This window comes from Globicephala melas, chromosome 8 (genome assembly GCF_963455315.2).
Source record: "Globicephala melas chromosome 8, mGloMel1.2, whole genome shotgun sequence".
Lineage (NCBI taxonomy): Eukaryota > Metazoa > Chordata > Mammalia > Artiodactyla > Delphinidae > Globicephala > Globicephala melas.
The window spans coordinates 40376955-40402007 of NC_083321.1; the positions used below are offsets into that span (position 1 = coordinate 40376955).

At 44.9% G+C, this 25053-nt stretch overlaps 1 protein-coding gene across 3 annotated transcripts in view; it reads right to left on the minus strand.

Annotated features, from left to right (window-relative positions):
* Window positions 1-25053, minus strand: part of INSC (INSC spindle orientation adaptor protein) — a 121198-nt gene that overhangs the window by 48017 nt on the left and 48128 nt on the right. For all 3 annotated transcript variants that reach the window (XM_060304430.1, XM_060304431.1, XM_060304429.1), the window contains exons 3-6: window positions 13655-14000; window positions 12620-12672; window positions 11362-11485; window positions 697-810 (exon numbers count right to left, since the gene is read on the minus strand). In XM_060304430.1, the coding sequence (XP_060160413.1) occupies window positions 697-810; window positions 11362-11485; window positions 12620-12672; window positions 13655-14000 (637 nt within the window). The remainder of the gene's footprint in view (window positions 1-696; window positions 811-11361; window positions 11486-12619; window positions 12673-13654; window positions 14001-25053) is intronic.

Below are 25053 nucleotides of genomic sequence, written 5' to 3' on the forward strand. Positions count from 1 at the left end.
GGAACCACAGAGCTGGAGCATCTTCTTGTGACTGACATCTTAAGTCTATTGAAGGATATAACTTTGATTCCAGTTAGATCATTATTCTATCCCCAATGGTAATGTCATTTCTCAAGTTTAAAAAAAAAAAAGAGGCAAAAATAAAACAGAAGGCCTTAGCAAGCCCCTTAGGGAGCTACCAATTGCCTATATTTGTTCTAAGTGTTTGGATCCAACACTTAGAATGAGTGCAGGGGCAAATTGACCATGAAGTTAATGAATTACAACTCCCATGTAATTAATGAAAACCACTGCCCTCAATTTTGTCTTTCCTTCATGTCATAGTGCAGTGACAGCAGGCATTTTTAAGATCCAGCCGAGAACCTAAGTTGGAAGGTATGTTTGGTTTGGGTTTGGTGGGATATGTGAAGATGAGGGAGAAGAGTTGATATTTATAACAGACACCTCGTGAAGAAAGATGATAGAGGCCCCAGGGGCACCATCTTCTTGTCTCAAGTGGGAAATGAAATCAGAGGAGTTAGCCACTATTAAAGATGGAGACACCAAGGCCCAGAGAGGGGAGGTAACTCTTCCAAGGTTACATAACAAGCAAATGCTAGAGCCAGGACAGGCTTCCTAAGCCAGCTGTCCCCACCAAACTAGCTTCCTCACACTCTCCCCAGGCCCATCACCTTGGCCCCCATCCATGAAGCTCACCTTCGCTATGATGCGGCACAAGGGAGCCCCCTCTTGGGTCAGGCTGAACAGGTTCCCTGTGGTGGATTCTGTGGTGTAGATATTGTCGGAGGCATCGATTTTTCTCACCAGTGCCTAAGAAAAGAGAGCAAAGTCTGACGGTTACTCACTCATCTACCTTCTGCTCACCTTCCTTAATGGAATACCCAAGAGTGTCCTGAAATCTGTAATCCTGCCCCATCTCCACTACCCCATGATGGGGGTGATGAGGTTCTAACTTAGGGAAAGACATGAGTCAGGATGAGGTCTGAGCTACATTTCAGAAATATGGGATAATTTCATACCCCTGGGGCATGGACAAAAAATGCGCCCCACTCTAGTCAATCAGAAAATCAACTCTCATCACTGATGGGCTCAGCAAGCACCTTTTTGCTATTCTACTGGCTCCTGATGAGAACAGAAACCATCGGTGAAATAAACAAACCATCAACTTGAAAACCAATGAGTTGCTACAGATATGACCAAAGAATTTGCTCATTTTGGATGGCCGTTAGCTAATGGCAAAGTCCCGCTGGGTGATGGGTTCAGGAGATGAGTCAAGAGAAACATTCTACTCTGTAGTATCTTCCTGCTCAGAGGACATTTGCCTTAGGTGGACAGCCAGGCCAACACAGCAACCTGGTATCCTGTCAAAGACTGGGTAGCTCAGTGAGGAATGCCACTAATTACGGCTGAAGAATCTAAGGCTGGTGGTAAGAGGGCCGGGAATGACCAAGCACAGCACCCTGGGAGGCTCAGGAAGAAGAGCAAATGGAAAATTCATCAACAAATGGGATATGAAGATTATTCCTAGAAGAGTTTAGCTTATTTCTGGGAGAAAGCTTTTCACGGAACTTGAAACCACTTCATAATCAGCCATTTGTTTTGAAGGTTGTGATTCATCAATTAGAGATGACTCCTACCTGCTAATTAATGTTCATTGCTTGAGTTTCTCCTGGGAGGTTGTGGAGATGGAGACTGGGGAGACTTGCCTTTGGGGGCCTCGTGCAAGAAAGTAGGACCTCTGGGAAGCCACTTGTGCAATTTCAGTTGCCGTGTTTATTTTAAAATATGAAAATGGATTTGTTTCAAATTCATTCTGGTGTTATGGAAAAGACACAAGGAAACTAGGAGATCTCAGTTCCAGTGCCAGCCTGCCTTTTTTAACACACTACATTGATGAGCAAGTATGTATATGGTTAAAAGTATGGACTCCAGAGCTAAACTGCCTGGGTTCAAATTCTGGCTCTGCCACTTCTAAGCTCCCTAGAGCAAGTAACTCAGCCCTTCTGCACCTTAGTTTCCTCATCTGTAAGACGGCAGAAATAACAGTGTCTATCTCTTATGGTTGTTGTACCCATCTTTTAAAGTTGCTAATATATATAAAGAACTTCTAAAGGTATCTGGCACATGGAAGCAAAATAAAATTCTTAACAGTTTTTATCTTGAGATCTTGGGCAATTGAGATAAACCCCCTAGGCCTCAGTTTCCCCATTTGTAAAATGATTTAAATTAAAGGGGTTTGAGTCTCCAGGTAAATAGCTCTTCCATTTTTCTTCTTTATTCAAACTCAGAATTCTTCACACATAGCAAAATGCCAATATTCTACATATAGCAGTCTAAGATTGTGTGTAATTAATCAAACTACATTAAATATAAAAATTATTTCCTGATTGGATAGATGCCGCTTGTAAGATATTTAACAAAAGGTAAAATTAATAACCAAGATTTGTCACTGCAAATCTGTATAATGAATGTACTTAGAATCATTCCCTATCTTTGCTGCAAGCAGTTATATAAGTGATATCAGTGCTAACATGAAAATGCAGATTTCATATCCTGGGGTCCTGTACTTAAATGATAATTACCTAATGTTCCTGATCAGTGTTTTTACTTGAAGCAAATTAGCATTATGTTAAACTATTCAAACCCACTGTCTTTTGCAATCATTTTCTGCTATTAGACCATTTATGTCTGAGGATAATTTCTTGTTAACGTCTATACTCACATATACCATAATTACACTTCAGATTTGTCTCAGTGAGTCAGCTCTCTGACAATGAAAAGTTGTAAACATCCTTTTCACAAGGATAAATTTGGAAAGAGAAGAGATCAAAGGCTCCACGGAAATCATCAAGGCTCTAAGTATCACAATGCGTCAGAGCTGGAAGGCGTCAGAGCTAGAAGGGCTCTCAAAAGTTTGTTCAAGATTTCCTTCCGAGTTGAGAAAACAGACACAGAAATCTGCCCAAGGTTACACATATGGTACATGGTGGAGTTAGACCTTAACCCCTGTGAATCTGACTCCCTATTTACCAAAGTCAGTGAATCCATGTCCCTCAGTGCCGGCAGGACCTCCCAGGGGCTAGTGGAGATGGAAGTCTCAAAACAAGGAGGAAATCCAGCCTCATGAGCAGCTCTCACCAAACTGGAGCACAGTTCTCCACCCGGGCTTCCATTAGCATCTACTATGTTCTGCCCTGTGGCAGCCAGAGCTTCTGCTGCAGGGGGCAGAGCTGACCTAGAAAGCCCCACCTAGATCCACCACCATGTTCCTACCGAGGCCATACTTCCCCTGAGCTACTCCCAGCTGTGACTCAGCACAGCAGGGGCACTGCTGTGAGTCCATGACTGCAGGCAGGGGCCTCCTCTCCCAGGTGACTTTGGCTTGAAAATTCCATCTCTTCCTACTCAAGTCTTCCTCCCCCTTTTCTCTCTCAGTTATCAGCCCTGCAACATGGTTTTCCACTGCCTTCTCCTGCTTCCTTCCCTCTATCCTTCATAGATGTTTCTTATCAAATCCTATCTTGGTATTAGTTTCAAATGAACACAGTCTCTAAAATCAAGTTTTTTCAGGTAATCGAGGAGGAATTGGTGAATTTTCAAAAATATGCTTCACCCTCTATCATGAGAAGAGTGGTGAAAGAATGGAAACAAAATGAAGGAAGATAGACCGATTAAACTGAATGACAGAATTTTTTTATGACAGACCAGGCAGATACGAAACAAAAAAATATAGGATCTTGAAGAAGAAGAGAAAGGGATTTAAAAAAAAGGGGGGGGTGGTTAAGGAGATACACACAATCTAACTACTCTAAATAAAGAATTTGAAAAGGGGGATATATTTTTGTTTCTCCATCAGAAAGAGTGACTGCAGCCCAGTGAAATTTATCAGCAGGGGCAAACTCTCAAACATCAGCCTGGAATAAGTTCCTCAGAAGGAGGCAAGAAAATACTGTGAAGCCTCTTTCTAAAGCTTCAGATAGAGACTCCATAGTCTTAGATACAGTTAGGGCAGCCCAGCCATGCAAAGGGATTACATATACATGGGTTGATTAAAGATGGCCACAGATTCTTCGCTGCTCCTCCCATAGAGAGGTGGGTTCTAATTCCCCCCCTCTTGAATCTGGGCTGGCCTCAGTGACTTCCTTGATGAACAGAAGCCAGCACTCGGTAGAAGTAACGTTTCAGGACTTCCAAGGCTAGGTCATAAGGAACCTTGAAGCTGCCACTCAGGCTTCTTGGAACATTCTTTTCAGAGTCCTAAGCTACCAGATAAGAAGTTTGATAACTCTGAGACTGTCATGCTTGAGATGCCGTGTGCCATGTGTAGGACCCCTGATCAATTGCTCTCAACTGAGACCAGCTTTCCAGCCATCCCCTCCAAAGCACCGTACATGTGATGAAACTTTCTAAGACTCTCTAAACCATCTGCCAGCTGAATACCTCCAAGCGACCTCTGCTGATGCCACAGGGAGCAGAAGAATTAGTCAGCGAAGCCCTACTGAAATTCTCTACCCTTAACATTGTGAGATATAATATTAAAAACTGTTGTTAGAGTTGTCTGTTGTGTTAATAGAGTTCTAGATACAGGACAAAATTACAGAGATCAGCATGAAATATTCAAAGGATTACTAGATAAATTTCAAGTGAAAAGGTTTTAACATAAGGATATAGTATCGCCTGTGTCCCAAGAGAACATTTTGGAGAAATGCATGAATTAGGACTTGGAGAAAGGCTCAGAAAGACTAGACATAATAAAGAGGAGACAGACAAAATAATAACTGAATCCAGGCTTGGATTAGCTACTGGTCTGATGGGAAAATATCTCCTGGGTGGGAATATCCAATTGAGAGAGGCAAAAATGGATAAGATCACTTAGAACTAAAGGTTTAGGGCAGATCCAGACCTTAACTGATTTTATTTCTCCCAATAAGGGAAATCCTAAAATCTAAAAGATTACTTTTGGAAAACAAAAGAATCTGTCAGAAAGGAAAGAGGAGTCAAAGTGCGAATGCTGCTCAGTTGAGTAAATAGTGCTCATTCTGTGAGTTAGATAAGAAAAGAGACCCACGTGAGAAGCAGGGCAAAAGGTGAGAAACTCAGCTGAGTCTCCCTGAAGGGAGTGGGAGATTAACAGGGAGACAGAAAACTGCAGACATAATTCATTACTGGAATAAAAAAAAAAAAAGATATAGCAGAAAAATGTTATTCAAGACGGAAATAGTCAAAAGGTATGGGAAGACGGTGTTCTGAGAAGCACATGGCAGAGGGACGGGTTCTCAGTAGGTGCATAAGGCAACAGACTTCAGGAGCATAACAAGAAAACCCTGGGGCTTCCCTGGTGGCGCAGTGATTGAGAGTCTGCCTGCCGATGCAGGGGACACGGGTTTGTGCCCCGGTCTGGGAAGATCCCACATGCCGCGGAGCGGCTGGGCCTGTGAGCCATGGCCGCTGAGCCTGCGCGTTCGGAGCCTGTGCTCCGCAGCGGGAGAGGCCACAACAGTGAGAGGCCCGCGTACCGCAAAAAAAAAAAAAGTGCCCCCCAAAAGCCATTTTGAGTGTTTGATTTGTCCTACCTGTGCTCTCTTTGCTTTGTCTAAGGAGAATGTCCCTCAAGACGTATGCACGATTTGAGAATAAATGGAAATAGAAGGGATAAGATAAATTGGAAACTTTCACAACCAACCCTCCAATACACACATACACACACACACACAAACACACACACACTACCATTCTACCACATTTCTAGATTCAGAAAATCTGCACACTGGACAAAATACACAATTTCTAATGCTTTTCTCAACAGAAATATTAAAAACATGGAAATACATGGAGGCCTAAAGGTTTATGGTTCATGAATGTAGGCTTCTTTTTTGTTTTATCTCCCCATTTGCACTCCAAGGTTTTTGCAAAAAGGGGCAATGCACTATAAGATTTGGGATGGGTGAGGAATATGCCTTTCTTTTGGAAAATAATAGAAGGGCTAGTAAAAACTGTGTATTATTAGGAGGATTGTTTCTAGGAAAGAAAACAAATGAAAACTGAAGATCTGGAAATTGATTTCCTTAAAAGTATACGTGCTTGCATTTCTCCTAGGAAATCTTTGGGAACCCAGAGAATGCAATGCATCTGAAGCAGTAGACCACTGGCCCAAGTCACTTCAAGCAGCCGAAATCAGTATAGCCTGGGGTGGCAGAAATGCAAAGTTTGGAGGGACTCTTGAAATTAAGAAATGTTGAAAATGCTGGATGGCAAAGAGTGCAAATCAAACAAGTCCTTGTGAAGGAATTACAAATGCCTGACTTTGCAGGAAGAAGATAAACGTATCACATGCCCTTCTATGAAAAAGGAGACATTTTTCTCCCATATATGGTAAGCATCGTACCACAATTAACCTGTGGTGGATGCTTTCCCCCCGTGAATGTATGTTCACAAATCCTTGTGGACTGTGGACAACTGAAATAAACTGACATCCTGTTGCAGATGCAACCAAGACAGTATCTGTCACCCACCCTCTTTCTCTCAACTGCAGATGAGTGTCTGTTAAGGTCTTCAGCAACCCTAAAGACAGAGTCTTAGGAAGACATGTTGACTGGAATTCCTGCCCTAAGGATTGAAGATTGGCCTGTTTTAACTCTCTGTGAGTGCAGCAGTAGTGCTGTGATAATATTGTGTATCCAAGGTACTAACTCTTTGGACCCTTTCAAGTATCGTGGGGAAAGACCAGTACAAATTGAAAAGCCCTGAAAAAATCCCTCCCATTGCTGGAGAGACAGCCTGGGCTGTAGCTGCCCAAAGAAACATGACTCCACACACACACACTGGGACGAGACCCTCCTGGCTAAGAGGAGAATAAGAAAATTAAAGAGAATTCTATTAACCTAAGGATCGAGGGCTTTGAATTATTCCTAAGAGTAGAGGGATTCAGATTTGGGTTTTCTTTCTTTCTTTCTTTCTTTCGCTTTATTTTCTCCCAGGGAACTTTAAAATGAGATAGAAGACCATTTTAACATTTTGAACATCTTTATATTTCTCATCCTGGCAAGTATGTTTGGATTATCTTTATCTTACTGTTTAATCCCATTGCAGCCTCTGATTACCTATACTGGACAACATAGCTGAGCAAAATCTGAGAATGAGAAAAAGAACAGGAAAGCAAATTTTGAGCTTTAGTTACAAAATCTCTTTAGAGTCAATTTAATGAATGTAATATTTTAAGTCATTTCCAAGCCTTCTGGGAGCAAAGTCTAATTTGCCCACTGGGATTCCAGAAGGATCCACAAAGGAGTAGAGTTTGTTATTTGGGGGGATGGCTTCCTGAAGGTGTGAAAAGTCTGCCTCACAGGCAGGTGACCTCCTCCTCCAAAGGGCCCAGCCACACTCCTGCCTGACCACAGCCAGATAGATGGGGCCAATAAGATAATAGGACAAGAACTGTGAACACTGAGGGGTAATACTTGGTCCCCACTCCTTCTGTTCCACCAGGGAGAGATTTCAGCCACACCACCTCTGCTGGCCTCAGTCCCCACCCTTCCATGTCACCTTGCCGAGAGGGCAAGGATGAGTTAGTGAGTTTGGAAGAAGGAACTGAGTATGTTTAGCTTAGCGGCTGCCTCTTTCCTCTTAGGACGTGTCCCTCTGGTCTGACCTCTGTCACCAGATAGGTGCTTGTGCCCCAGGTGAGACCTGAGGTTGACCAGCTCTGTCTGGGACAGGAAGGGGAAGTTTAGGGGTGAGATGAAGTTTTAACAAGTTCACTTCAGCCACACAGCCAGAGATACAGTCCCTAACCAGTTTTATTAGAATAAAGGTGATATTTTAAATGAAAATAAACATTGATTGATGGCATGAAAGGATGAATGCATATACAGTCTACCCACATGAAGCGGAATCGAGGATTCAGAGGTACAGGTGAGAGTTGATTTATTCAACAGAGAGTCCCCTAGAAGTCGTCTTCAAGTAAATCATCTTTTCTAAATCAAGCTTTTTTCTCTTACCTCCCACATGGCTAATCCTTTAATCCGAGAAAGTTTAATCCTCAATGTTCATTAATTTCCCATTGGTGGCTCCTAACAGTTAAGCCTTAACTTTCCAAGCCCACCAAGTAGTTAAATTATCTCAATAAACAATTAGTGATTAGCGGATTAGGAGGCTCTTTTTAGCAAAGCTTGTTGTCAGCGTCTCTTAAGGTAGCTCAGGTCTGTAGTGAATAAAGCCACTGATGCAATCAGAAGAGTGCCAGTGACTCCTGTGTTGTCTTAGTTAATGCTAACAACAACCCAAGGTAGAGGTGAGGAAACAGGACATTAAGTAACTTGCCCAAGTTTGTAGATGCAGTAAGTAGCTCGTTCAGGGTTTGAACCCTGATATGCCTCCAAATGCCATGCTCAATCCACTACCCCATATTCATAGAATTACACACTATCAAGATTGGAAGAAACTTTGCAAGTCACTCAGTCCAACCTCCATCTACTGCCGATATCCTCCCAGGCATGACTTTCCCACCTCAGTGACGGGGAGTTCCTAAGGCAGCCCCTTCTACTGCGGGGCAGCCCTATTGCTTTGCCAACCCCTTTTTCCATGGAATGTCCTATAGATTCACTTCACTGGCCCAAGGTCCTTCTTCCCTTTGGAGGTAGCAGAGTTTCCATTCTTAAACATCCCTGCTCCTCCAGCTATTCCCCACATACCTTAATCTTCGGCCCTTCCCCGTCCTCCTAGGAAGCTCCTCTGAGCACAATCATTGTCTCAATAACACATCTGGGGTCTGGAGCTGGACATAACATTCCAGGATGGAGCAGACCAGTGCAGAGTAGTGCTATATTATCACTGCCCTTCTTGTAAGCACCATTCCACCATGTGTTGTGTTTTTGTGGTGGGCATGGAGGGCGGATGGAAAGAGTACTGTTCCTCTGCTCAAAAGCCTACATGGCTCCCTAGTGCAAAAAAGGCATTTCCCAAATTGCATTTCCTGAAACACCAGCATCCCAGAATAAATGGGTGTTTTAAGAATAAAAAAGATCTGTGACTAGGTAAGTTTGGAACACACTGCTTAACATTCATTCATTAATAAATCTTTATTAGATGCCTGCTGTATGCCAGGTACTGTTCTAGTCACTAGATATATATTCATGGACAAAAGAAAGCAAAATCCCTGTTTATGGAAACTATAGGTCAGACAAGAAATACTATGAATGTGTGAGGACCTTTTAGAAGACTTGCAACACACAGTAACACATCATAAGAGAAATGCTGATGCAAAAAAATAAGCTTAATTTCATTTATGTCAAGATACCCCAAGCGTAGGATCCTTGTATAATTACTAATATACTAGAGAACAGGATTTGAGTTACCTGTTTAGGAAACACATGCTCACAACACTGAACAGCTTACCCTGCCTTCAGCCAGCGTATCTCTTTATGTCACCACTGTTTTGTATGGAAACTTTCTAATCTAAAAGGATGCTAAAGGTCAGCCAAGAAATATTAAGAGCACAGCAAGCTCAGCCCAAAGGAGGGCTTAGAGGACACCACTGGGCATGTGGGAGGGAAGGGGGGTTGTCAAGAAACTAACAAATATGCAGAGGCATGGAGGACAGACGCTGCTTCCCCCACCAGGAGAGGGAGACCAATGGGGGGCTCAATTCTAAGAGAAAAGCAGCTGATCTAACAGCTCCCAAGCTGAGCATCAATGAGGCAGGTGGCCAGACTGGAAATGGGGCAGGATTTAGCCAGGGAAGTAGAAGCACCGGGTCAGGAATTCCACACCAAACAAGGTCAGGACGAGGAAAAAGCAGAATGGACGCAGTGCCCCAGGAAATCAGATACCTAGTCCACAAAGCCCAAGTCGGCTCCTGACAGCCCAAGGAGCTTTTCCCAGGAATCTGTGACCTGGAGCATCAAAAAGACAAGCTACCCTTTGCCCCTGGTCGAAAGAGCTAAGGACTACCTCCAACCCCAGCTGGCTTCCATTTACAATCCAACAGAACTCTTTTAAGCCCTTTTAAGTGAACCTGGTACTGCCAGGCAAGAGGGCACCAAAATGGCATAAAAAGCATCAGCGGGCACCTGAGCTCCTGCTCAAAACTTCCTCCAGGCTCCTCTCCTCCCCACCGCTAACTTCAATACCCTCGCTCATCACTCCTTCAATTTCTTCACCCACTTCGGCCCCATGTTCCACTGGGTCCCTCTAGACTTCCATTTGGGACACTGGCCTTAGCTTGAACCACCACCTGCCGGTACGCGTGACTGTCAACATTTGCTCATCGTGCCAGCTCCAGGGCCCCAGCCCTGGCCCTTCCCTTCCCTCGTCCCAGACTCTCGGGGCAGGGAGAGTGAACTCCGCAGACCCTTCTGGGTTGGGAGGGTGAGGCTGCACAGGGCCAGCTACCCTGACCAGCAAGTGAACCAGGTCAGAAGGGCCTGTGCTGTGTACAAGACGAGCCAGACACATTGGGAAGAGAGAAAGGAAACTCTGGGATAGATAGAAAGGCCAAGTTTGGAGAGAGGCCGATATGGGAAGGGATTTGTTATTTGTGGAAAGCTCTTATTTGGTGGTGGGAAAAGAATGGCAAATATGTAACACAATATTTCTGTAACTATAAATAACATGCAAATACCTTTCCTAATGCGAACCATATGGAATCAGCTTTTCTGGGAGGCTTTTAAAAATAGGAAAAGGCAAGAGAAGGAAATAATATGTATTTAATCCAAAAGTGCTAAGCACTTTTCATACGTTGTTTGCTTAGTCCTCTCACTTCTCTTCTAGGGAAGGTCTTCACTTTATATATGGGGAAAATGAGGCTATGGATTAAGGAATTTGACCAAGGTCCCATGATAAACCACAATTTGAAAGTAGATCTGTCAGGTTCCAAAGCCCTCGTTCTTTCTGAAATCAAGTACCACCTTCCCTAGAGGCAGGGGCTAGACTAGCTGACCTTCCTAGATTCTTCTCTATTGCCAGGATATTCAGAATTGACTTGTTCCCAGCAGGTGCCCTAAGTCTTTCAGGAATATAAGGATCTATTGTGTGCACTGTGAACAATAACTCAACAGAGAAGATTTAAGGTGGTGGTAGCAACACTGAAAGTGCAACTGGGAGACGCTGGGCCCTGCCACTGCCTTGTTGTGTGACCTTAGGTCAGTATCTGCCCTCTCTGGGCTCTAGTTTTCACATCTTGATAATGCAGAATTGGGCTAGATGGTCAGGAAGGCTCCGTTCAGCTCTGACAGTCCTGTCTCTCAGGTGTTGGAGTTCGCTTTGGTGGTCTGAGGAGGATGTCCCCCAAGAAAGCCCACTTTAGAGCTTCCCCGAGCCGGGCCCAGTCCCTCTGCCCACCTCCACTGCCCAGTCCACACTGACCTGCACCTCCCGGGTCAGGGCCAGCTCCAGCAGCTGGCCAAAGTGCTGGCCCAGCGTGCTCAGGGTCTCACTCACACAGGCCTTCATCGACTTCAGGATGTGCTCATTCTCAACCTGGAGGCACCTGGAGAAAGAAACCCTGGGTGGGCCACTGTAAGGGGCAGGCACTCAGCCCAGAGCCATTTTAGGGGACAGATCCGGGCCTGCAACAGGCCTGGTGGCGATGTAAGTGGCCTGGGAAAATGACATCAGCTCCTGGGGAGTCAGAGATGGAATATTCCAAGGCTGGCTTGTCCCCTGGCTTCCTAGTGTTCAAAGAAGTGCTGGCCTGCAATAGGAGCTAACAGTCCATGTTGCCAGGAAGAAAGGCCATCAGAAAGCAGTCAAATCCATACCTCTGGGCTTCTCCCTGGGAGAACCTGCCATCATTGCGGCCAGGGTCTAGGGATGGTGGACGGGAGTCATAGAGGAGGGCTGCTGGTGTGCCAGGTATGCCTTGCTCACTCTAAAGGTATATGGCAATGCCTGTGACCCTTTAAGAAATAGCTACCTAAAGCGTGCAGACAGGAGCCTTTGGGGATTTTCCACTCACACAGGAAGACCAAGGTCAAATCCAGCCCTATGACCTGAGAATGTTTCACAACGGAAGGCCAAAGACCCCATGGCAGTCCTAGGAATGTCAAGTTCCAGGTTTTTCTTCTAGGGCCTGGGGGCTAGAAGGGGTGAGGGAGGGTGTCAACACGCACCCAGGTGTGCATACAGACAAGGTTGAGTGTGTGTACGTTTCTGAGTGTAGACGTATGTGTGTTTATGTATGTGAGATACGAAGAGATTGTGAGTGTGTTTCTGTGATCGTGTGAGTGTATGTTTATATATCCGTGCATGTCTGTGAAATCCTCGTCAATGTGTATGTGAGTGTAAAGGTGTGTCTGCTTTCACCTTGTCTTGACTTTGGAGATCAAGGGGCTTCCCAAAGCTGGGGTAAACTCTTTCCTTGTTACCAACCCTCAAGAATCCTCTTTCTTCCTATGCCCAGGCCTCTCCTCTGCCTTTTGCATTCTCCCAGGCCTGAAAAGCGAGCAGAAAATCCCAAGGGAGTCTTTTAAGGTTGCTGATAAAAGTCAGCAAAAGGAAACTCCCAGACCACCACCAGGCCTCCCCACTCCCACTGTCCCTGTGGGAGGAGATGCCAGCCCCTTTCCCTGCCTGAGGACCGGCTGGCAGACCCTGTCTAGATTCACCCAGAGGCCAGATTTACCTCTCAGTGACCGCTGACAGCTCTGAGCACTTCTCCATTAGCAGCCTTTCAATCTGCAGAAAAATAGATCAATTTTATTCAATTCAGTGAGCACTGGTCGAGGACCAACTGCTGAGCTGGACCCTCTGGGGCATAAAGATGAAGAATCAAATCAGCCAATTTGTAAAACAGGCACATAAACTATAACACAGTGTGGTATGGATGGCAAAAGAGATCATCATCAGTTGCTTTGGGGGCTCAAAAAAAGAAAACTGAGCAATTAGTTATGCTGGGGGATCTGGGAAGCTTCAGAGAGGAAGGGGCATTTGAGCTGGGTTTTAAAGAATGAATAGAAGTTTACTGTCTGCAAAGTGAAGCAAGGAAAAGGGTAGAGCACTAAGGTGCAAAGAGATGCCAGAAGAAAGAGAAATAAAGGGGGATTTTCAGTGGTTTGCTTTGGACTTGGAGGAGATTCAAAACCATGGGCTTTGGAATTACACAGCCTTAGGTTGAATCCGGCTTATACCATTCACTGCATAACTTTGGGCAAGTTACTTAGGCTTTCTGAGTTTCTGTTACCTCATCTATAAAGTGAGGACAACAACACTAGCTAATATTTTTAATTAATTTAATTTAATTAGGACTCAGCCCTCACAACACATCTGTGAAATAAATGCTATTATTATACTCATTAGGATGATGGAACTGGGGCACAGAGAAGTTAAGTAACTTGGCAAGGTCACACAGCAGACAGAGCTGACACTTGAGCAGGCAGGCATTAAAGAGGGTATATTTAACCATTGCACGTTGTCTCTCAGTGGTTGTGTTGGCCTCAGAGGTTGTTCAAGGTAAATGAGGTGTATGTAAAAACATCTAGCACAATTCCTAGAACAGAGCAGATACTCAGTAAAGGTCCTTACTGTCTTCTCTGCTTCATTGGAAGTGGAGAGAGGTCCCTGAGACAAGAAGAGTTAGGACTCTACACAATTCAGACCCCCTCTTCTAAAAGGCAACCCCATTCCGAGTGCCCACCCACACCCATGCCAGGCAACCCACCTGGCCCATCTCCTGCGAGGAGCTCCTGCTAACAGCGCTGTACTCGCTGACCATGGAGCGGGCGTGGCAGGTCAGTCGCACGCTCATGCTATGGACACGCGCCCAGCGGTCCTGGGCCAGCTTCTGCCCGATCCTACGCAGCTCAGTGCTGATGACCCAGCCCCGCTTGAGCAGCAGCTGCAGGGGGTCTCCGGGGCCAGAACCGCCTGCCAGGATGAGGTCGCCCTGTGCATCCTCCTCCAGGCTGATGGGCTTTGCCTGCAGGACACACATGCACTCACACTCCGTCATGAGCTTCAGGTCCTCCATCCAGCGCTGGACCGAATCCACCTGCATCAGGTGCAGCCTGCAGCCGGGGAACAGTGCCATGAAGCCTATTAACACTCCACAATTTCCAAAGGTTTCAATTCCAAGCCATCTGGTGTTTACTAAACACCTACTATATGCTCATCACTGTTTCTTGCATTCACTTACCTTAATCCTCTTATTTCTCATTATGTCCATCTTACAGATAGTAAGATGTTTTGAGGGCAGATGACCAGACAAATCAGGCAATGAAATCTGACAGAGTAGCAGATTATCTTTACAATAAGAGGAAAATAGAAATAGCTTAAATATCAAATATTAGCTATGTCAAGTAAGCTACGGTACAGCTACATGGTTATATAATGTGCACTTATTTAAAATAATGCTTTCCAGAAGTTTATAGCAAAGAAAAATGTGTGCACTAATAAAATAAACCCACAGTATGCAAAGCAGTATGCAGAAATGTAAGCACGATTATTATAACTATGTTTAAAAGCTATCTCTAGAAAAAATATTTAAAAGAAATATTAAAATGCTAGTGGTTCTTTATGGGTGGTGAAACGAAAAGATTTTTCATTTGTTTTCAACCTTTCTCTAATTTCCAAATTTACTTTCATAAGCATATATACTAATTTTGTAATGGAACAAAATTAACTCTAGTACAACAGCATGAGAATATCCATTAGATCTTAAGATCTTTGTTAAATAAAATTCACTCTAAAATTCACTTAATCAAATAATAGTAATATCAGATCATTAACAAAGCTTTGAACGTTGCTTGAATGAATTATATTTAATATCACATAAGTGCCAGACACTGTGGGAAAAGTGGAGATCAACATGCCACACCTCCCCTCTCATGGAGCTTTTGATCTGCCTAAAGAATCAAGACATAGTAATGAGAAGTTAAAAAACAATAGATTTCAACATCATTCGAAGATTATGACAGAAGAAGACATACACACTTAACCTTTAAGGCTGGGCTCAAGTCCCTTTGCCTTGGCTTGTAACAGTGTTCAAACTAGTCTTTCTGTTGCTAATCTTACCTGCCTCCAGCCATTCTCCACCTGCCACTAGTCATTCACTCATTCCACAAAACAGTATTCAGTGCCTACTATGTACCAAGTACTGTTCTAAGCTGGGCTATAAGAGCAAGCAAGTAGATAAAAGTCATTTCCCTTGTAAAGGTTACATACAAGTGAGAGGACAGTCAACTTCCAAAGTAATTTCCAGAATAAATAAGCAATGCATACAATACATTGGAGGTGGTCAGTGCTCTGAAGGAAAAGAACAGGGAAAAAGGATAGAGAGTTGTGGGGGTGAAAGGGGGAGTAGGCATTGCAATGTAAAATAAGTGGTTCAGAGAAGGCTCACTGAGGAAGGGACCTTTGAGCCAAGACATGAAGGACATGAGGGAGTGAGCCATGTAGATATCTGGGGGGAAATTGTTTCAGAGAGAGAGAACAGCAAGTGCAAAGGCCCTGAGGCATAAGTGTCCTTGAGATGTGTGAGAAAGACAAGAGTTAACCTGGCAGAGAGTGGGATGGAGGACTTGAGGTGAAAGCAGTGGAGGGCGGAGGTGAGCAGACCCTATGGAGCTGTGTGGGACAAGGTGAGGATTTGGCTTTTATTCTGAGTCAATACAGCCAGCACCCAGAAGGCATTGATGAGGCCAGGTAAGTAGGGCCAAGGTATCAAGTAGGACTGAAATGATAGCGGAATGCTCCAATTATCATGGTTAAAATCACGCCTTCATATTTACTGTTATTTAATGAGGCGTAGGACTTTCTGAACAATGCAGCTGTTTGTCTATGAGGTTTTTAAATGTAATTTTTAACCACAAAGCTTATACTGTTTATGCAAATTGTGCATGTGGTTTCTTATAGCTTTTTAAATTGTTAAAAATAAAAGCTTACCAATATCCTTTCTTTCTCCCTCTCCCGTCATGAAAAATAACTATTATATTTTGTAAAGAATTTGAATAGATGATAGATAGATGAAAAATCACTTTGTGGATATACCACAATTTATTAAACCATTTTCCCATTGCTGGGAACTCACTTTTCCAGTTCTTGACCACTATAAACACATATGCCCTTATATAACCAGTATCTTCATTCTATGCCCTAGACCCCCAGGAGTAGGAGTGAAATTCTATAGATGCTGCCATATTGGCTCTCCAAGGCAGCAACGCATCCCATTCCCCGAACAATGCAGGAGAACTTTCTATACATATATCTTGTTACTCCCCTGCATGAGTCCTCAGTGTGCCCCCACTGACCACTCCCCCATAAGTTAAAATTCCTGAGGCTCAGATGGGGAGTGTCCAAGATCTGGCCCCAGCCTCCCTTCCCACACATCTCCCTTTTCCACCTTCCCTCATATCTTAGCACCCCCACCATAGACACACTATACTCCAGGCACTCTCAACCTTCCTGTTTCTCAAGCGTGGCTCTCTTTTACAGTCTCCCCCATGGCCTTGCACAGACAATTCCTCTCAGATCAGAATTCCCTTTCCTTCTTCTCTACCTGGCAAGCTCCTATTAACCCTGCAATACCCGGCTCTCGTGTTACTTTCTCTGAAGAGCCTCAGTCAGAGCTTATCAGCTGCCCCCCAGGACCCCCACCTCTCTGTGCATCCTCCATCGGAGCACTAATAACATTCTATTGCAATTTGTATGTTTGTCTGAACTCTCCAAGTCCTGTGAGGGACATCCCTCGTGTCTGGTTTATTACCAGCGCCTGACATATACCAGCTACACATCTGAAAGAGCATCAGGCATTTACTGCCATACCTCTGCAGAAGACTCCACATGCCTCCACCATTCCACCTCCCCAGGGAGTGCCCCACGAACAATGTCAACTAAAAAGAATGCACAACCTAAAAATTGAGAATTATATTTTATTTGGCGGACAAAACTGAGGACTTCCAGTCTGGGAGGCAGCCTCTCAGAACAGCTCTGAGAGACTGCTCCAAAAAGGTAAAGGAGGAACCAGGATAAAGAGGAGTCTTTGCAACAAAGACCAAAGAGTCAGAACATCACAACATTACTGTTAAATAAAGATAACCAGACATCTCAGGTTAATGAATTTAGCACTTTACTGTGTATGGGAAGATGCAAGAGTCTGGGCTCACTGAAATCATTCCTTTGATATGTACCTTAGCTATCTAGGGCCAGTATCCTGTGCTTTCCCATCCTGCGTCCCCTCAGGGTGGCTGCAGAGGCTGAGGGCTTGACTGCGGGCAGCCTGTTTTCCTCCATCCTGAGTTCCCTCGGGGCTCACCTTTGCGGGCGGCTATAGTGGCTTGATGGCTGCAACATCCTTTGTTTACTGACATGGCAGGCAACGTTTTTCATTCACGACAACATGATTGGAAAGGTGATATAGAGGATGGAAAATTCTATGACTCTCATGTTCTAGAGATACAGAACAGGGAGGCAAACTGACCTAGGGGCTTTTAGGCGGCAACAAATGAACTAGTCACTCACTCACTGACTCATTCTCTCCATAAACACTTTGCTGTGGACATCTGTTGTTTTTGTCTTCCCATCATTCTCCCTCCTTCTGCCATCAGTAGCAAAGACGAGTTCTATTAGCTGCCTCTTGGGGCAACCTAGACTTCAGCGTTTCTCTCCTCTTTGGGGAAGGCCCCTCCTCCCAAACACAGAGTGGTCCCCCAGGGGAGATGTCTGCGCTGTGTGAAGACACCCTTGGCCATAGCTGGTGGTTAATCCATGGGTGGGCTCCTGAACCAAGCTGCATGAATCCAATTCCCTCTCCCCAAACTGAGAAGCTTAGAACCAAGAGTTACACAGACTGGAGTTGTTGGACGCAGGTCACGTTCGTGACGGCAAATTCCGTTGTTCCACCAGGAACTCCAGCATCATTTGGGGACTGGGAAATAAGGCCAAGAGTTAACTTCCATTGCTTGCAACCAAAGGAAACTTTTCTAAAGCACACATTCACAAATAACTAAGCAGAGTTGAGTCGGTGCCATCCCTTAGAGAAAAGATTTTCTGGGAATTCAAAGAAGGGAGCTACTCCTTTCAGTTGGAGATCAGGGGACGGTTCATGTAGAAAGAGGCATTAGAGCTGGGTAGGGTTCGGACACACGAAGACAGTGGGAGAATCCTCCAGGGTGCGGCAGACAACAGGACAATGAGTAGGTTAGTTGGGCTAGAGTTATATATTCTGGAAAAGAGGCTGCTGTGAAGGGCAGATCTGGAGAAGAGGGAAAGCCCTGATCTTGAAAAACTTTGAAGCCAGAGTAGGGGTTGGGCATTTATGCTGAAAGCCACAAGAAGCTATCCAAGGGTGGCAGGCAGGGCAACAGGGGTAGAGACCAGTGGAGTTGAAAGACTCCTACCTAAATCACAGCAGCTGGAGCCAGCACCCAGCACAAAGGGAACCCATGGTGCTGGGGTGGGCTCTTAGCATGTCTCCCTGTGGAAGAGCTCTGGGGTCCTCATGGGGGAGTTACTCACACCCCCTTACTTCTGGCCTGGGTGGGAAAGGGCCGTGGAAGAACCAGGTAGAGAGAAAAAGGGAGCCAGAGCCACCACATGCCTCTGGTGTAAGCCCATCCCAGGAGGCCTGATTAGATTCCAAACTCATATTTTCATCACCCGCCTTCACCCCCAACTCACACGCAGGCATTACTCAGTTCTTGCTCTTTAAGATCTTGAAAAATTAGAAAGAAAGTGGGATTTTAGAAGCTGTGTTGATTAAAATCCTAGCTGATTTATCACTCTGCTGGTAAGAGAAATGGAATGACGAAACTATTGATTTCCCCAATGTTTGTGCATTTGTGCCCATGCGTGTCCGTGTTTGTGGATATGAACTCATTCGGGTGTCTGTCTATATTGTCTGTGCGCCAGTGTCTGGGCGTCTGGGTGAGAGTTTGTGTATCTCTACCTGCGTAAATACTCAGATGAGTTTGTGTGTTTACTGGTTTTGTGCCAGAGAAACTCGATGATTAAAAACGGATGGGGTGGGGTGGGGCTTGAGCATGGACTGCACTTAATCACTCAATTCCAAAGGAAAGAGTCTATTAAGTGGAGAAAAGAAGTAGCTTTGCAGTGGAGAAACCTGGCAAATACCACCTTAACCAAGAGATCAAAGTGAATCTCACTGCTGATACGCCACGTTGATAGCATGTACCCCTGATACTACGTGATGAGGACACTTCACCGCTGCAGCATTTTCCCTGAAACCCATAACTCAGTCTCATCATAGGAAAAACACTGGGGACCCAAACCAAGGGACGTTGTACAAAAGACCTGACCAGGACTCATCAAAACGGTCAGGGTCATCAAAAGCAAGGGGTGACCGAGAAACTGTCACAGGCCAGAGGAGACTAAGGAGACGTGACGATGACGACATGTAACAGGATGTCCTGGATGGAATCCTGAAACAAAAGAAGACATTCGTGGAAAAACTAGTGAAATCCGAATAAAGTCTGGAAATTAGTTAATAGTAAAGCACCAATGCTGCTTCCTTAGTTGTGGCCAATGTACCAACCTGCTATTAGACACTAATCAGAGGAACTGGGTATGGGGTATATAGAAACACCGTGCACTATCTTGGCAACTTTCTGTAAATCCAAAACTACTTTAAAATTTTTTTTTAATTTCTTTTAAAAAGATGAGGTTCGGCAGGGAGGTGGAGTCCAGAAGACAAGCCTGAGTGTTTTCTACCCCAACTCGCCAGAAAGAATCTCACATCACTTGCTTCTTCCCCAACCAGAAGCATGGGCTGAGACAGTCTGTCTCTCTGACTTTGTGTCGTGAGCCTGCAGAAAGAAGACTTAGAGCAGCGGTCCCCAAGCTTTTGGGCACCAGGGACCAGTTCTGTGGAAGACAATTGCTCTAGGGACCGGTGGCGGGGGTCGGTGTGTGGGGTCTGGTTCGGGCGGTAATGCGAGCGATGGCGAGCGGCAGATGAAGTTTCACTCTCTCGCCGCTCACCTGCTGCTCTGCGGCCCGGTTCCTAACAGGCCTCAGACCAGTACCGGTCCACAGCCCAGGGCTTGGGGACCTCTGCCTTGGAGCATCAAAGCTCCAGTGGACGGGAGGGAGAAACCTGGCTAAGGAGCCTGAAGCGGAAGGACAGAGGGTCCGCAGTTGGGCTAGGGGATGGAAGTTGTCCTCTAGGGGGAAGAAACAGTGGAAGCCTAGCTGGCTTTGCCTTCAGTCGACCCCATCAGCCGCCCTAGAGCCCAGCAAGGGCTGAATCCCAGGCCAGCCTCTTGGACTTGTGCCTTCTATGCTTAGCTACCTCAGGGAGGCCTCCCTCTGGCGTTCAGCCCCTCATACTGGCTCAGGAAGATGCCGCTCCCTCATTAATTGCCTGAACAGGCCTGGAACCAGAGCTTCCTCAGGACAGAACCGCTTATCAGGTAAAGGCCTTGAGCGTAAGAGGAGCTTCCGCAGGCCCAGGCCAACAAGGCTTGCACGTCTGCGCGCAGGGGTAGAAAGAGCTGGCTCTGCTGTTCGTCATCTGTGTAATTCAAGGCAGGCTGCCACTGCTGCTGCCTCTTTTTTTTCTTCCTTTTTCTGAGATTTTTATTGAAATAACATATGTATATAAAAGTGAACAAATCATAATATCAAGCTGCAGTTCCATGAATTTTCATAAGGTCAACACACCCTTGTATCCAGGAACCAGATAAAGACATAAAATATTAGCAGCATCCCAGAAGCCTCCCTTGCACCCCCTTCTGGACACTCCCCAACCAGAATAACCAGTATCCTGACTCTCACAACATACATTCGTCTTTTGAGTAAGTTTCTTAACCTTTCTGAACTTCAATTTCTTCACCTGTAAAACAGAGATAATGACAGAACCTTCCACAGTAAGTTGATGGAAGGATTAAATTAAATGGTGAACGTAAAGGGCCTAGGACAGTGCATAGCACAAAGGAGATGCTCAAAACTGTTCATCCTCTTTGCTGCCTTTCCCCATAGCAACACTTTAGCACCTCTAATCATTATAATAGAGGCTAGAATTTAGTGAGCACATTCCATGTGCTGAGCACTATGCTAAGTGCTTTACATGAACTATTTGATCTACTCCTCAGGACAACTATCTGAGTTGGGTCTTATTATCATTCCCATTTTACAGATGAGGAAACTGAGATGCAGAGAAGTAAAATCACCCAGGGAAAAAGCAGTAGCACTGAGATTGAAACCCTAGTCTCTCTGGTTCCAGAGTCTACTCTTAACTGCTATGCTTCACTGCTTCCTATTCTACCTGAAGAAGAACAGAGAGCAAGATAAGATGCCTTAACACAGGGAGATATGCAGGGCCATTTTCCCAAGAAAGAATTTCAGGGGCTGCTTATCAGCAACAGGAAGATGAAGGAAAGCTATGAGCCCTGGCTCTGCCTAAAGCTCTGGGTAGCGGGAGGACCAGGATCACAGGCCCCAGAGATGTAATTGCTGCTTTCAGGCCAAACCCACTCCCGGCCGTGCAGTTCCAGGAGCTGCCTTCCAGGGTGACAGCCTCAGAGATGAGGACAGACAAGGGGCGCCTGTGGGGAAAGCAGAATCTGGTTTTCTTTTAAGAATGAGCTTAAAATAACTTCTATTTCCAGAGGTTGTTTAAACAGATACCTCCTCTTTCTCCCCCAGCAGCAACCAAACATACAGAGAATAAATGAGCAGAGTAGTAAAGCCCATGGGCCCCTGCCTCCTCCTGACCCCGCTCAGTGGCTCATCCCACTTAGGTCCAAGGCCAGCTCTGACCAGGGAAGAGAGGACGTCGGAGGTTCTGGCCCACCGGCAGGTGGAGGGCAAAATGGGCTGATGCTCAAGGCATGTATATACCTATGAAGCCTGACTTTGTCCAGCTTGCTTTGCACCCAAGCTGCCCTAGTTACAACTAAACCATCGGGATAATAATATAATTGTGTTTAGCTAAAAAACAAATAAGTAGGGCTTCCCTGATGGCTCAGTGGTTGAGAGTCCGCCTGCCGATGCAGGGGACACGGGTTCGTGCCCTGGTCCGGGAAGATCCCACATGCCACGGAGCGGCTGGGCCCGTGAGCCATGGCCACTGAGCCTGCGTGTCCGGAGCCTGTGCTCCGCAACGGGAGAGGCCACAGCACTGAGGCGCCTGCGTACCGCAAAAAAAAAAACACAAAAAAATAAGTAATAGAGGATTGATGAAAAGCAGCTCTGAAGTCACAGGGAAAGGGAAAATAGACAAAATCCACCAGTAATAACAACTAATGTTTATTGGACCCCAGGACTCTACAATTATCATGTAGTATTTTATTCTCACAGTAACCTGATTAAGTGAACACTCTTATTGTCTCCACTTTACGGATGAGAATACAGAGGTGCAGAAGACCTACATGACTTAAGAGAGCCAGAACTCCATGTAGGCAGCCTGATTTCATAGACTATGTGCGGCCGTACTAAATGGTTTCTCCACCTGTCTCTCTCGTCCACCAGACTTTGAGATCTTCTCAAAGGCAGGCACTGTTTGATCTATCTCAGCATCACCAGCACTCAGCACAGGGCCTGACATATAGCAGGTGTCATTATATACTTAATTGAATCAAGTAAACCAGAGACCACCTGGGAAACGGACTGTGAGCCTTGCCATGCCAGATGAAAACATTTCCAGAACTAGCAGAGTGTCATGCAAGATGAGCATGAGCGCCCTGACCTGGCACATGGATTGGAATCCCTGAACTCACCCCTTCCTCTCTTCTGGGGCTCTACTTCAGAAGACGTGGACTCTGTCTTTGGCTTGGATGTCAGAAAAAGCATAGGTCAGCTCATTGTGATACTTTTTTCCCTGTGGTTAAAATTTGAGGTTGGGTAAGTAACTAGATACCACAAAAGACATGATGATAAACTTTTTTTGTTTTAAATAGAAATACTTAAAGCAGGTGTCAGCAGAATCAGAGAGACCTTTGTAAAAGGCATTGTTCAAACATTCCTATATTCCACCAAGCCATGCTCTGGTTGGGTAGAGCTTGGACCTTTAGCAACCATTATCCCAATTCTCAGAAATTTCAGGCAAATGGTTTTCCAGTGAGGTGTGGAGATATATAGCTAAGCCTTGGAGAAGTAGCTGAAGGGAGGTCTGCGCTCCCATAGGAAGGGCCTGTCCCCACATGATGCCTGTAACATAAAATATTCTCAACCAGTTTGATAAGGTTTAAAACAATACCTGGTCAATTCAGTGAAACACTACAGATGCTGATCATGTGCCAGGCTTTGTGCTGGTGACCCTTGCCCTTAGGAAGCTCACACTGTCTAAGAGATAAACAGACATAAACAAATATAGCCCAACCTCATTCTCATCCTAACATGATGTACCAGAGTGTCAAGTATTTCCAGGAGTTCCTAGAGTTCGTCTCATATATATATTTCCCCCCCCCCAAAAAAAAAGACTGGTTCAGTCAACCACAAGGCAGCATTGGATAATTCTGTCATCTCTTCTTCCTTTAGCAGCCTTACACTAGGTATAATTCTAGTTGCCAGGTCCTGCCAGGTCCACCCAGCATGGCTGCCTTTCCTTCTGGGTAATATCATGCTGTCTGATCTCTACTAGACATCTCTGACTGTCATAGTCGCTGCTTCTTCTCTTACTGCTGTATCTTCTAGGTACCACTGTGCCGGCATCAGAGCCAGGCATGACACTGGGTCTTCTGGGCATCATGTGGCTTCTGTTGGGTACCAGTGCTCCCCTCAGGGCATGAACTCTGGAGCTAGATTGCCTGGATTAAATCCTAGTCTGCCACTTGCTAACTACAACTTTGGGAAAGCCTCTTTGTATTTCAGTTTCCTCTTCCTCAATGGCAAAAGGGAATGATAATAGTACCTAACTCCTAGGCTTTTTGTGATTATTAAATGAAGTGAATATATGAATATATATATTCACACACATACATATGTATACAAATGTTTGTAAATATTTGCTTAGAATAATGCCTGATAGGCAATATTGCATGTGTTAGTTATTTCTGGAGTGATTTGAATTAAAGCAGCTGGTAACATCAGAACTTAGTTACTTAAACGTGAGAGAAATAAGGAAGAATTCTGGAAAGATGACAGTAGTGGCAGCATAGTTTATCAATCACTCCAATTTCCCATATAAAAACTGACAGAGCAACTAGATAACAAGGCCCAAACCCCATGGATAATATTTACAGCAAAGCTAGATGATAAAGCATTCCTACAAACCTCAAAATACAAGCGTGGGGCGGGAGGGGGCAAACCACCTGCAGGTACAAGACTGCTCGGTATCATCTGTATGAGAGGAAGAAGAAGGAAAGAATAAGGTGGCATCTGGAGAACATGGGAAAGGAGAACCCCAATGTAGCCACTGGGTATTTACTGGAAAGCACAGTGTGACGATTTGAGAATAATAACTGAAATTAGAAGGGGTTTGCCTCTCCAATGAGGTGAGTGCAAGGCACGTACTCTGAACTCTCAAAACTGACCCAACAGGAATCTCTTCTACAACAAAATACCACCTTAAGAAGAAACTTTTGGGAGTAAAATCGAAATTGAGAAGGACAGAGATAATGGAGACAGAAGGAAGAGAGTTCAGACCAATGTGAGGGGCAGAACAGAGCTAGGAACCTTAGAAAGCAGATCACTATATTTTTGAACCCTACACAAAAGCAAAAGAAGACGGAGCTCTATGAAGTTAGAACAGATTTCCTGAGCCCTACTTCCCTCTAAAAGTTTATGGAAACTAATTTCACATACAAATGAGCAAAAAAAATTTATTAAAGTATCATCCCATGCATAGTTATTTTAGAAAGAGAATAAAGAGCAGAATAATATTGCTACGATGAGATAATGCCAAGAGAATGTACTCAAAAACAGAAGGAAACTATAAATTACTGTTTCAATATTTCAACAACCATTATCAAATGAGTTTAAATTTTTAAGAAAAATGATATATACCGAGTATACTACCTATATGGAAACAAGCATACAAGGTGTATTCTAGTAAGATTATTGGACTTTTAAAAGAAAAAAAGAGGGCTTCCCTGGTGGCGCAGTGGTTGGGAGTCGGCCTGCCGGTGCAGGGGGCACGGGTTTGTGCCCCGGTCTGGGAGGGTC